The sequence below is a fragment of the Rhinolophus hipposideros genome (assembly GCF_964194185.1).
Source record: "Rhinolophus hipposideros genome assembly, chromosome: 10".
NCBI classification, from domain to species: domain Eukaryota; kingdom Metazoa; phylum Chordata; class Mammalia; order Chiroptera; family Rhinolophidae; genus Rhinolophus; species Rhinolophus hipposideros.
The window spans coordinates 23,345,752-23,358,480 of NC_138056.1; the positions used below are offsets into that span (position 1 = coordinate 23,345,752).

General features: G+C 41.6%; 1 protein-coding gene across 3 annotated transcripts in view; it reads right to left on the minus strand.

Moving 5' to 3' along the window:
- Window positions 1-12,729, minus strand: part of KIAA1549L (KIAA1549 like) — a 268,405-nt gene that overhangs the window by 102,209 nt on the left and 153,467 nt on the right. For all 3 annotated transcript variants that reach the window (XM_081063643.1, XM_081063642.1, XM_081063641.1), the window contains 4 exons: window positions 10,803-10,918; window positions 8,465-8,684; window positions 7,517-7,650; window positions 1,182-1,344 (listed from right to left, as the gene is read on the minus strand). In XM_081063643.1, the coding sequence (XP_080919769.1) occupies window positions 1,182-1,344; window positions 7,517-7,650; window positions 8,465-8,684; window positions 10,803-10,918 (633 nt within the window). The remainder of the gene's footprint in view (window positions 1-1,181; window positions 1,345-7,516; window positions 7,651-8,464; window positions 8,685-10,802; window positions 10,919-12,729) is intronic.

Consider the following 12,729-nt stretch of genomic DNA (forward strand, 5'->3'; position numbering starts at 1 on the left):
TAGTGTTAGTAGCCAAATGCTTTCAACTAACAGTTCAAATTTCTAAAAGGGGTAGTGACCATGAGAGTTAATACACGTAAAGGGCATAGCACAGTGTCTGGCACACAGTAAATGCTCAATAAATCTTAGCTGTGTTATTATCAACATATCAAAATGAAAGACAATAAATCCTTCATGTGCTGCCATGCGATATAATGCCATCTTTTATGATACCATCTTTTCTATAAAATCCGGTTATCTTTCCTTACTACGTGACAATTCACAAAAGCTTGCTATTAAACAAACTTTCAAAAAGATTCTGAGTGGCTACTATGTGCTAAGTACACCTACAAACATCATCTCATTCATTTACAATATCAAAAGGAACCATAGAAGGAGATAGAAACAATTTTGCTAATATGTGGGGGTTTTTTTTGTTTGTTTGTTTGTTTGTTTGTTTTTTAGAAACTTGCCTATTGACCTTGAGAAATGTACCAACAATTAAATTTAAAAGCACAGATCTTTAGTTCCTTTGGCTACCAAGTAAGTGTTTGGGTACAAAATACGGGCTCCATCATCTTCAGAGCCCATGTCTGCTGTATGGTAACGAGGATTCTGTAACTGAAGCACTAGAGGAAAGTGACATCACAAGATTGTGAGGACTTCATCAAGGGAAGTCACAGTGTTACTGCAAATGAGTCGCATTATTTCTATAGCCAGGGCAAGGACTGAAGGCCCCAGAATATTTACTAATGGCAGAAGAGGGGAAATCACAGCGACCCAGACTGCCATGAGCACACACGCCCTACATCGCAGTATTATAAGCTCAGAGGCAGACTGCTTGGGTTCAAACCCCAGATTCCACGTCTCACTAGCTGGTATGGGAGAGTGGGCATTTTATGAAACTGAATAAACTTTAGTTTTCTCATCTGCAAAATGGTGCTAATTTTGCACCTGACTTTCTAAGGCAGTTGTGAGGATTAAATGAGATAAGAGATATGTAAAGGGTACAGGCACCTAGCAAGGACTTTTCCTCAACGTGTAATAAACTTGTCATCAATTCAGTCCCCATTGATCACATATTTCAGTTGTCATTTTAGGACTAAAGTTATCGTGCAGCCTGGCACAATGAATGTTTGCAAATGGAGAAAGGCCCCAGGGAAGATGGCAGGGTCCCTGTATGAAGATGGGAACATACTCACGTTCGGCAATAGTGAGCGGCGGGTAGGTGAGGTAGAACCCCACCAGCTCAGCCGAGAGCTGGCGGAGGAGGCTGCTGGCGACGGTGCCATTGAGGAAGGAGCTCCGATTGCCCACCACGTACACCAAGGTGACTGTCTGGGAAGCGTTGGACGTGCTCACAATCTGAATCGACACAGGAGGAAAGGGGAGGGAGACATGCCATATAAGATGAGGGTCTGTTTCATGGAGGCCGTGGGAGGAGAAGTTTAAGCCGAAGTTGAGGGTAGGAATGAAAGGGAGGTGGGAAAAGAGCAAGGGAGAGACAAGAATAACAACAGTTGTCACTTAATGATTGTTTGCTACGTGCCAAGCATCGTGCGAAGGGCATGTTATCTCATTTAATCCACACCACAATCCTGGGAGGTGCGTCTGGTTATGACTCCCTTTTACAGAGGAGGAAACTGAGGCCCAGAATGATCAAGGGACTTGCCCAAGGTCACATAGCTAGTAAGTGACAGAGCCAGGATTCAAACTTGGGCAGTCTGACTTCAGGTTTTAACCACTGGTGTGTGCATCTTTTCCAGGGGCTAAATTGTCTCAGATTCCTTTTACGGTTCAGAAAATGCAAAACAGAACATAGGAATGTCAAATTTAAGGATGGCTCAACTGTTCAGACAGAGAAAGCCTGAGTCAAACTTTGGGGGAATTTTAAAGTTGAAAGGACGGGGAATGCCACCAACCTAGTAACGGACAGAGTGACTGAACCTGATTACAAAAGGAATTCAGAAATATCAAATAAATAACTTCTTTTGAGAGCAATTCCATTTTCTTCTGGTCTATGCATTTCCTATAGAATATATAAATATTACAACGAGATGGTGTGGTTTTCTTCTCACATTTTGTCTAAGTCAGTGTTTTTATTACTGGAGATTTTCTGGGTCAATGTTTGGACAAAAATACTCTACAGATGAGATTTGAAAAACAGATGCAGTAGGAAGTCATTCCCCTTGGTGAGACAGCCTTTGTCGCCCCTTCCTCCGGATTCACTTGCTACCCCCTCTCAGCACCCCCAGAAGCAGACCCTTGTAGACCATCTCAGTGGGATCCTTTGCCCTCTGGCTTCTGCTCAAGGGAGGTGAAGAGGATGTGGAAGAGGGAGAAGAGTGGGGTCAGGGGGTTGGTGTTGGGGACTCCCTCCCTAGGGGGGCACAGTTCCTGTGGCATAGTGGGGACCTCTGGCTGCTGGTAACCACGCCCTCCCCTCGCCCCCTCGGCCCCAACTGCTTCAGTCTTGGGTACTGCCTGTCCCTGTGGTTTCCCTAAACCCTGCCCACATTTCTGTGAAGGGTCCCTTTTACTGGACTTTTCTTAACTTGCCTTCACCTGAGCGTGCCTTCTCTTCCTGCCAGGAGCTGACTGATTCCCTGTCTTTCTCAGGCTTTTGGGCGCTCAGACAGAAGTATTCCTGCAACTTTCCTTTTAAACCTTACTTTGAGGAAGACTGTCAAGAACAGCTTCTTCACATTATTATTTCTCACTTTTTCCCATAAGTGGAAGTTCCTTTTAAATTCTCTGTTACAGAGCCTACGGTTCCATGATAACAACCTATTGAGGTTGCGTTTCTGGTCAACTCCCACTCTCCTCTCTACAAGTATTTTTGGAACATGGTTTCGCTACAGGAATTTCCGCCTTTTTCCCAAGTTACCAAAAAGAAAGGCACTTTGTTCTGAACAATTCAGAAGACTGTACTGTCACCTAAAAAAATAATAACTAGAATAACGCTGCAACCTTTATCTCTGTTGTAAACATTCTATTTTCCACTTTTGAACAAAACTAAATTGCACTGGGTCCCAAACAGCTTGCAGTATGGGTGCCTCTGTACATATCACACTCAACCAGGTAATTATATTTTTTTAGCTGAGATTTTTTTTATAATTGACATATAACATTACATTGGTTTCATACTTTTTTATTGTGGTGAAATACACATAAATTTTACCATTTTAACCATTTTAAGTGTACAGTTCAAAGACATTAAGTACATTCACACTGTTGTGTAACCATCACCACCATCCATCTCCAGAACTTTATCATCTTCCCAAACTGAAACTCTGTACCTATTAAACAATAACTTCCCATTGGGTCCTCTCCCTAGCCCCTAGTAACCCCCATTCTATTATACTTTCTGTCTTTATTGATTTGACAAAACTAAGTATCTCTTGTAAGTAGACAGAATCATACAGATATTTGTCCTTTTGTGACTGGCTTATTTCACTTAGCATAATATTCTCAAGGTTCATCCCTGTTGAGCCTATGTCAGAATTTTCCTCCTTTTTAAGGATGAATAATATTCCTTTGTATGTATAGACTACATTTATCTATCCATTCATCTCTGGATCAACACTTGGGGTTGCTTTCACCTTTTGGCTGTTGTGAATAATACTGCTGTGAACATGGGTATACAAATACCTGTCCAAGACCCTGCTTTCAATTCTATTGGCTATTTACTCAGAAATAGAATTGTTGGATACTAGGGTAATTCTATGTTTAATCTTTTGAGGAACTGCCATACTGTTTTGCACAGCAGTTTCACCATTTAACATGACCACCAGCAATATACAAGGGTTCCAATTCTCCACATCCTAACCAGCACTTGTTTCTTTTTTTAAAAATAATAATAGCCATCCTCATAGGTGTGAAGTGTTCTCTTGTGGTTTTAATTTGCATTTTCTTAATGATTAGTCATGTAGAACATTTTTTCATGTGCTTATTGGTCAGCTGTAAATCTTCTTTGGAGAAATGTCTATTCAAGTCCTTTGCCCATTTCTTAACTGGGTTGTTTGGGTTTTTTTTGTTGTTGTTGTTGTTGAGTTGTAGGAGTTCTTTATGTATTCTAGATATTAACCCCTTATCAGAAACTATATGATTTGCAAAAATTTCCCCCATTCCATTGCCTTTTGATTGTGTCTTTTTGATACACAAAATGTTTTAATTTTGATGAAGTCCAATTTATGTATTTTTTCTTTAGTTGCCTATGCTTTTGGTGTCATATCCAACAAATCATAACCAAATTCAATGTCATGAAGTTTTTCTCATCTCTTTTCTTCTATGATTCCAATCGTTTGTTCTCTTATATTTAGGTCTTTGATACATTTTGAGTGAATTATTGAATATGGTGCTAAGTATGGGTCCAGCTTCAATGTTTTGCTTATGGACATCCAGTTTTCTCAATACCATTGGTTGAAAAGACTGTCTTTTCTCCATTGGCTTGGCACTCTTGTCAAAAATCATTTGACCATATATACAAGGGTTTATTTTTGAGCTCCGTATTCTGTTCAATTGGTCTATAAGTCTGTCTTTGTGCCAGTACCACAGTTTTAATCATCATAGCTTTGTAGTAAGTTTTAAAATCAGAATGTGTGAGACCTCTGACTTTGTTGTTCTTTATAAGATTGTTTTGGCTAATCAGGATCCTTTGAGATTTTATATGAATTTTAAGATGGATTTTTCTATTTCTGCAAAAAAAATTTCACTGGGATTTTGATAGGGATTACAATGAATCTAGATAGCTCTTGAAGTGTTGACATTTTAACAATATTAAGTCTTCCAATTCATGAGCATTGTCTTTCCATTTATTTGTGTATTCTTTAATATCATCATGTTTCATAGCTAAGAAAAGTGTGACCATTATTGGTAGCTTCATCATGAAGAAGAGGTCCTGAGACCAAGGTCATATCACTATTCCCTGAAAGTCATGCCCAGTCCGCCAGAAGCAGTCATTGTGGGGGGCACTTTCCCATCACTTCTTTACTCTTAGACTCCTGCAGCTTCTGACCTCATCTCTTACGTACCATTCACTCATGCCATGATTCATTGAGCTAAGTAGACCTACAAGGCGGATGGAACGGAAAGCTGTTGTTTTGCCTGCCCAGCACCCATTTTCCCTTCTTCTATGATAGCACCACAATTTTCCATGGGGAAACACCTTGTCTCTCCTATCAGTTCATGTGCTTTGGGTGGGGCTGCCCCACCCAAGTTCCTGGAGTGGGCATTTTAGCCAGGCCTAGTTGATTGGGACAAGTCATGTCCTTGGCCACAATTACTGGTCCAGAAATGAGCACACGATCAAAGTGGGTTCAATGAGAACTAATCCCAGGATTTTTACTGGAATGACACAAAAAGACACTTTGGTCCCATGAGACTATGAGCAACAAGGATGAGGCAACCCTGGAGGTAGCAGCCCCCCACCCCGCCCACCGGGCGCGTGGATAATGCCAGTCCAGAGCAAGGCAAGCCAAGAGATGAAGAAAGAACTACATGAAGACATCATGTAAGCATCTGGATCCAATTATATCTGAAGTAAATAAGCTTTAAACCTTTCAGTCACACGAACTAATCACTTCCTCTTTTTGCTCAAGCCTTGTGACCTTGGATTCTGTCACCTCTACCAAGAAGTCCTAATTGAGACTACTGTAAGCTAACCTCTAATAACAATGATGTACAAGTTAAAAATAATGTCACTTTTTCAATGACTCTCTGAACAAATTATTTATGTGTTCTTATTCCACAGAGGATCTAAGGTGCTCCCCAAATTATATTTAACACAATAAAATGGAAAGTTATCAATTACAAAACCAGGTCCTGGAAAAACAGGTTAAAGACAGCCACAGGGGGAAGGTTAGCATACAGCTCTCCATGCATGATATAGGGGCCTAGAGGGTTACTACACCCAGGCAACAACTTTGTCTCTGGGCTTCCTGTCAGTCAAGGTAAAAAGAGAAATGGGGCTAATAAAACAGTTTACCCAATTATCCATTCATCTCAAGAGCTGCTAATATGTTCAAGAGCTAAAATCTACTTAGACATAATGTTTGAGTTGGTTATTGTAATCTTTTCCAAGGAAGGTTTGTCAGCTGCTTTATAAAATTTCATCTCATGGCCCATGACTATCATACAACAACACAAGAGAGGCTTCTTAAGGCCAAGGGCAGCTTTTCTATCTTGGTGTCCCTTCCAGTGCTGATAAATAGCAGGTGCTCAATAAGTCCCTGCTTTCTGAATACAATTAGAGTATGTTTGGCTGCCAAACTCTGACTAGACTCGAGCACCTGGATCGTGACTGGATCACAAATCTAGTCAGAAACAAAAAGATCTCCCCAAAGGAGCTGAGTCATACTTCTTACATAAATCTTAAGTCTGTGACACGTTTTTTTTAAATTTTAGTCTACCATGAACCAAATCATAATGAGCTACTTTGTACACTTTGGATGAATTTAGAAAAAAAAGACTTCCCCTTCAAATTAAATTGTACGCTTTTTACAGCATAGTGGCTTTGCTAATAATTCACTTATGCTAAATGTCAATTTCAAAACCACTGGGTTTCATTGCAAAGGCTTTTAGTTCAGTAAAAATAGAGACATTGGATAGTACAGTTAATCAGAGAAATGTGGGAGCTGGAGAAATATCATTAAGCATCATCTGTCTTTAGTGGGATGGTATCTATCTGTACAATGACAAAAAACGGGTCTGAGAAAGGCTTTTGATGCCATATCTGCTGTAAATCCAGGAAGCTGAAATACAGTACACCAGGAATGGAATTTCTCTGGGAAATAATTCGTGTGTTTACCAAAAGTTTCATCAAAGATCCCATTTCTACATTGCCTTGATGCTAGTATAGCTTGGTGGATACGAGTTTGGGCTTTGGCTCAAGTTCTTGTTCTATTCTTTACTAACCTTGTGACTTTCTGGAAGTTTCTTACTTCTCTCTCAGTTTCCTCTTCTGTGAAATGGTGGTAATAATACCTCAGAAGGATGTCTTGAGTATTATGAAGCAAAACATTTGTAAAACACTTAGCACAGGCCTGGCACATAGTAAGCCCTAAGTTGTGTGTGTGTGTGTGTGTGTGTGTAAAGTAAGGTGATTATTCATGTCTGGAATATAACTCAATGAAAGCCACAGAATAGGCAAGTCTTAGTGAGTTAGCTGTTTAGACATGATTCATTTTATGAGACATTTGACATGTCTTATATAGTACATTTCAGTTTATTATTTTAAAAATAATAAATGTTTTGGACAGGCCCAAAGAAGCTTCATATCAAAAAATGAATATAAAATCCCAACCCACAGCAGGTAGACAGCAACACGGCATCCATACCCCAGCCATCCTCCCTGTGGCTGAGACGAACTCGAATCAGTGGCCCCAGAGTGATAAACTTCTCCTATCTACGCCACATACCCAAAGTACAAAGTTACACTTACGCCAGGCAGCTTTGAAATGGCGGACCAAGTTCTTGCCAACATTTGCATTATGGGTGGCCTCTGTCAAGTACATGGCTCAAGTGTCCTCCTCCTTACCTGAATCGTCAGGTTGCTCTTGGTATTCAGGACCTTCCCCTCGGCATCCTGGAAGGCCTTCTGTAGTCTCTGTTCCATCGTCTGAGCAAACTTGCAGGACTGTATGTTGTCGGACTGACTCACGAACTGAAGCACTAGAATGACAGTAGCAAATCAACGCTCACCAACACTGTGTCTTCATTCCTTGGACTTGATAGGAGTCATGCTCATAATACAAAACAGCATGATTTTACACTAAAGAAATTAGGCAAGTAAAGATAAAAAAGTCTGGTTGTTGTTTTGGAGGTGGCTCTTAAAATGACTTATAACCTAGAAGAATTAAAAGTGTGATGGGACCTGAGATTCCCTCCAATGCAAAAGATTTTGTGATTTCATTTGATTGAATATGTAGACAGCTATTTCAGGACTGACAAAAAAATAGCCTAAGAGAAATCGTGCCTTCCGTTGCGTTGGAGGGAAAAAAGTAATCAGTTGCCCTGCATTACTAAGTTGATTGAGTCTTTCCATTTTAATGGTGTCTCCACTTCTGTGGTTTACAAAGAGATCAGAATCGGCAGGGAACTTGAAAGAAAGATTCCAAGGCCTAAGCTCAGAGACTCTGATTCAGTGGCATCTGGAACGTGTTGCTCTAAAGCATAGATTTTCATGGATATTCATTCTTATCAGTATCCATCAGCAATACAGAAAAAAAAGTACAGTACTTGGTGCACATAAGTACCAATTACATACATTAGGAAGAAAGGCTCCTGTGAAGAAATACTTCTAATAAATCCAGGAAAAGTTTAGGCTGTGGTGTAGGGCACGGGACACTTGATTCACAGAGCCCTTTGAGGAAGGGACTTTAAGAGATGACAGAGCAGTTAGCAGTGGACCTTTTAAACAGGTGGCTTGTGGGTAACGCCCCCAATCCCAGAACAGGTAAGAATCCTTTTCCTCTGCGTTACTTGCCTGTTTTCAGCTGGAAGTAGCCTGCAGGCTGGGGATTCCATGGAGAGGCAAGTAGTGCCACAGACTGCAAGTTCGGGGTATGTTGCTTCAGGTCTGCAGTGACGTTGCTGACCCCATAAATACCCAGCGTTTCAATCACTACGGCAGGCAAGTACACCAGCCTCCCCTTGGTAGCGTAATAACCAACTGTGACGTTGTGAGAATGTTCCAGGATATCCACCTATGAAACAAACGGACCCCCAGACCTCTGTATTTATTTCCACAGTACTTTAAATTCTTCTTGGTGTTTCCTAGGACCACAACTGTTATTTAGCATGGCTGGGGCATAGGATCTCATTCAACAAATATTCTAATAATCCTATAAAGCATATGTGGAAGGCAAGTCTCAAAATGTCAGAATACAACAAAATATAATTTATATTGAACCTACATGGAATAGAATTAAATTGGTGCTTTTTTGATTCCTTAAGGGCCTCAGTATAATCTTGTGAGCACCAACTATCACCCGAGACGGCAGGCAAAAGAGAGTGCCGGGGAGTGGAATGCTGGGAAAATAGCTTTATTATATTTCTCATCAATTGTGAAAATTAAAAAACAGAAATGATAGATTAAGTGGGGGCACCTTCAGGACAGGGGTCAAGTAGTAAATGAGGTGAATTCCTCTCTCTAGAAGCTGAGAGAACAAGTGCTCAGACTTGACTCCATTCTTGACTTACAAGTTGATTCAAGACCAAGGCAGGGGTGGATGCCGAGAGTTTCTCTTAAAGCTGGGTCCTAGGGGGCACTGATGATCTGAGCGCCTTTTAACCCAAATGGAAGACTTGGAGGCTTTCGAAGTTTATTCTTATTTGTTTTTCCTTTCTTAGTGTTTACATTAACAACTCAGGGTGCTTTTAACACCCACTTCCTCCCCACCCTTATTCTTGCATCTTCCTTAGTCGTGTGGTGTGTATTTGCTGAAGAAATCAAGACAACTGATTTTGCAACAGGCTGGGTATGCCTTTGGTTCCTCCACACTTTGTTCCCCAAGGTGGTGTTTGAAATGGCTTTAGGTCAAACAAGAGATACTTATGGACAGAGCGTGGACACAGCACCAAGCAACACCAGACAGAAAGGGACTCCTGTACTAGTCCTTCTAATTACCTCAAGGACCAAGTCTCAGTTTGGGGATCATTTACTTTTAACACCTCTCCAAACCTTGCTAATCATATTTTTGCCCACCACGTCTAGCTTGAAGTTAACAAGTTGTTCCCATTATTCTCGTTTTTATGATTACCTTTTCTCTGTGGCAAATGATCCTGATTTTCCATTTGTGGTAATATCAAACATCCTTTCAAAAGAAATATATTTAAGTTTTTTAAAATGAGCCGATTAAAAAAAAAGTAATACATAGTACTAATTTTCGTAGCGGTCTGTGATGATATGGAAGAAAGGCAAAAATTGTGAAGGTCGTCTGCAAATGATGATGCTTACTGTACAGGGCGACCAATGGAAACGTTCACATTTTCCACTTCCAAATAAAGTTTCTGGTGCAGAAACCACAGGTGCCTCTGACGGAATGCATTTCTTTCTTTCATTTCCCCCCCCCCAGAATTACATAAAAGAGAGTGACAATGACCAATAAACTATGTACAAAACCTTTTCTTAGTCCTTGGTGTGGTGGGAGGACCACCCAGCTGAATGCAGCTGTAGAACAAAGCATAAAAGGAAGAGGCCAGAGCAATATTTTTAAGTGGTGCAAAGCGTTGTCCACCAACTGCCTATCACATTTACTGCTTTAAAACTTGGAATGAAACCCAAAGTGTGTAAAGCAAAGCTTCCATCACGTGGATATGCCATCAAAATTGGCTAGCAGTTGTCAAATAGTACCTGGCATTAAAGTATTTGGAGAAAAAAAATGTTTACTTCCCTCTCTGCTGCTGGCAATTTAAGCAAAGTTGGACCCAATTTACAAGTCAGAGTGATTATTAAATGTCCAGAAATAAATCACTATTTACAATGGTGAGGAAGATAAAGGAAAAAGCAATGGATGGTTTCTGGAGAATTGCACTAACAATATTAAATACTATCTCCAAACAATGGGATAATAGGACAATTTCAAACAGTATAACCAGACGTAAAAAAAAAAAAAAAAATCTAGACATAGGGCAATTAGCCTGTTTTCCATCTTGATATTTGACCTTTTTCTCCAGTTACTACACATGAGTTATGTGCCAAAATGAAGAAATTTACTACTTCTTGCAAACATGGTTATGGTACCCAGGGAGGAGGAAACCTACTCTGGACCCAAGAGAAAGATGCAGACGGATTAGTCTGGTTACAAAAGTAAGGGGCTTACGTAAGCCGAGACGTCATTCTGGTGGAATGCCTTCCGCAATGCCTGTGTCAGCCCTCTGGCTACATTGAGCTTCAAGGTTTCACTGATCTGCACTCTCCTTTGGGTCAGAAAGAGAACTGTGGGGCAAAACAGAAGTGCAGTAATCAAGATAAGGCAGCAGACCTCCTAATAAAGAAGCCCTCCTCTCTCCCACCACGACCTCCCACAAGTTAAGGAAAACTGGCGAGTACAGGTCCAATCAGCTAGGAGTTCGGCTGAGAGGGGTGGGCTCGAGTAGTAGTTCTATGGATCCTATTCAAGGAAGAAGGCGCTAGCCATTTGTGTGGTCCTCATGGAGAGATAGCTAGTGTGCTGGTGGCACTTCATTTCTGACCAATGCTGCCTGTGACCTTCAGAGGTGGGGCTCAGCAGTGCCTGCCCTGATAGGTCTGCATGCAAGGAAATTCCCACAACTGCATTCCCCAAGAGCCTTACTTAAGTTCAGGCCCTGAGCTAGGTACTACAGCCTAAAACAACCCTGAATCAGGAAGGCAGTCCCCACCCTGCAAGTATGACAGAGACAGGGATGGAGACCTGGGATGAAGATAGGCATTTGAGACTGAATGTGACAGGTGCTATTTAAAGGGAAGCTGAGATGCTGTTGGAGCCCCTAGGAGGAGCATCCAGCCCTGAATTGGGCAAGGGTATGGGGATCAGGGAAAGTTTCCTGGAGGAGATGATATTTCTGCTGAGTCCTAAAGGATAATGGGAGTGAGCTAGGCCAAGTCGGGGAGGAACTGTCCCCACCCACTCCCAGGAGAGGGAAGACCAAGTGCAAAGGCACAAGGGAGAGAAGTGAAATATTTCAGTATATGTGTTCAGGCTTGGTCCTGAGGCCAATGGGAAGTGAAGGGTTTCAAGCAAAGGCATGCATTTTATAAGGTTCCTTTGGCTGCAGACTGGAGAACAGGTTGGGGGTGGGGGTCTGAAGCAGAGAGATAAATTTGGCTGTTGTTGCAGAAACTTAGGTGAGTGACAGTGACAGTGTGATCTAGGGAGGTGGCAGTGCAGGTGGAGAGAAGGGGTATTCAGGAAGTAGACCTGAAAGGAACTGGTGATTAGGTGTGTCTGGGGTGACAGGGGAGGGAGAGGTCGGTGAAGAAGAGAGGGGGAGAATGTTCCTGACTTCTGCATCTGAGTGGCTGAGGTTGCCTGCCACTCAAAGGAGGAGGCATAGATATGAAGGAAGAAAGGGGGGAAACTAGAACACCAGATGGTGTAATTTCTTGAGATAGAGAAGGAAATACTGTACTTGCAGCTCTGCCCAGTTTCACAATTTCCCATTTTAGAATACGATATGTCTCATGAGATAATTTCATTTAGTTCCTTGTGGGGTGAAGAGGAAGGCAGGATGCGAGCATTCCACATTGGCATACTCTTTCAAATAATGTCTAATGCTTTTTATAGCAAACACTACCACACTATTAAACGAACCCCGTGCCTTCCTGGCCTAGTTTGCTGCAACTGGGCGGTGGGGGCTAGAAAGACAGCATCCACCTCCCCCCTGCAACATTTTCAAGAAGATCTGTCTCCTTTTCAACATCAAAAGAAATCCCAGGCACCCACATAGTATACTGTAGTTGTACTTTTAGTATCTGCTGATTGAGAAAACACATGACAAAAGGCCTTTCTGAGTTCTGAAGTACGTCCCAGGATTTTGTATTTTACTAACACATCATTCATTCATGTGAGACATCCCTTATTCTCTCGACAGGGAAAACTTAGTGCCTATTTGCTTTCTCGGACTTCTGGACGAACTGGTTTCCCAAGGGCCTCTGCTATCAGGACTGATCCCAAGACTAGAATCCGTGTCACATGCTTGTCCTCTCCTGTCACTTGATAAAGATCAGGGATTCTCAACCTGGGCACTACTTAAGTTTGGGGCTGG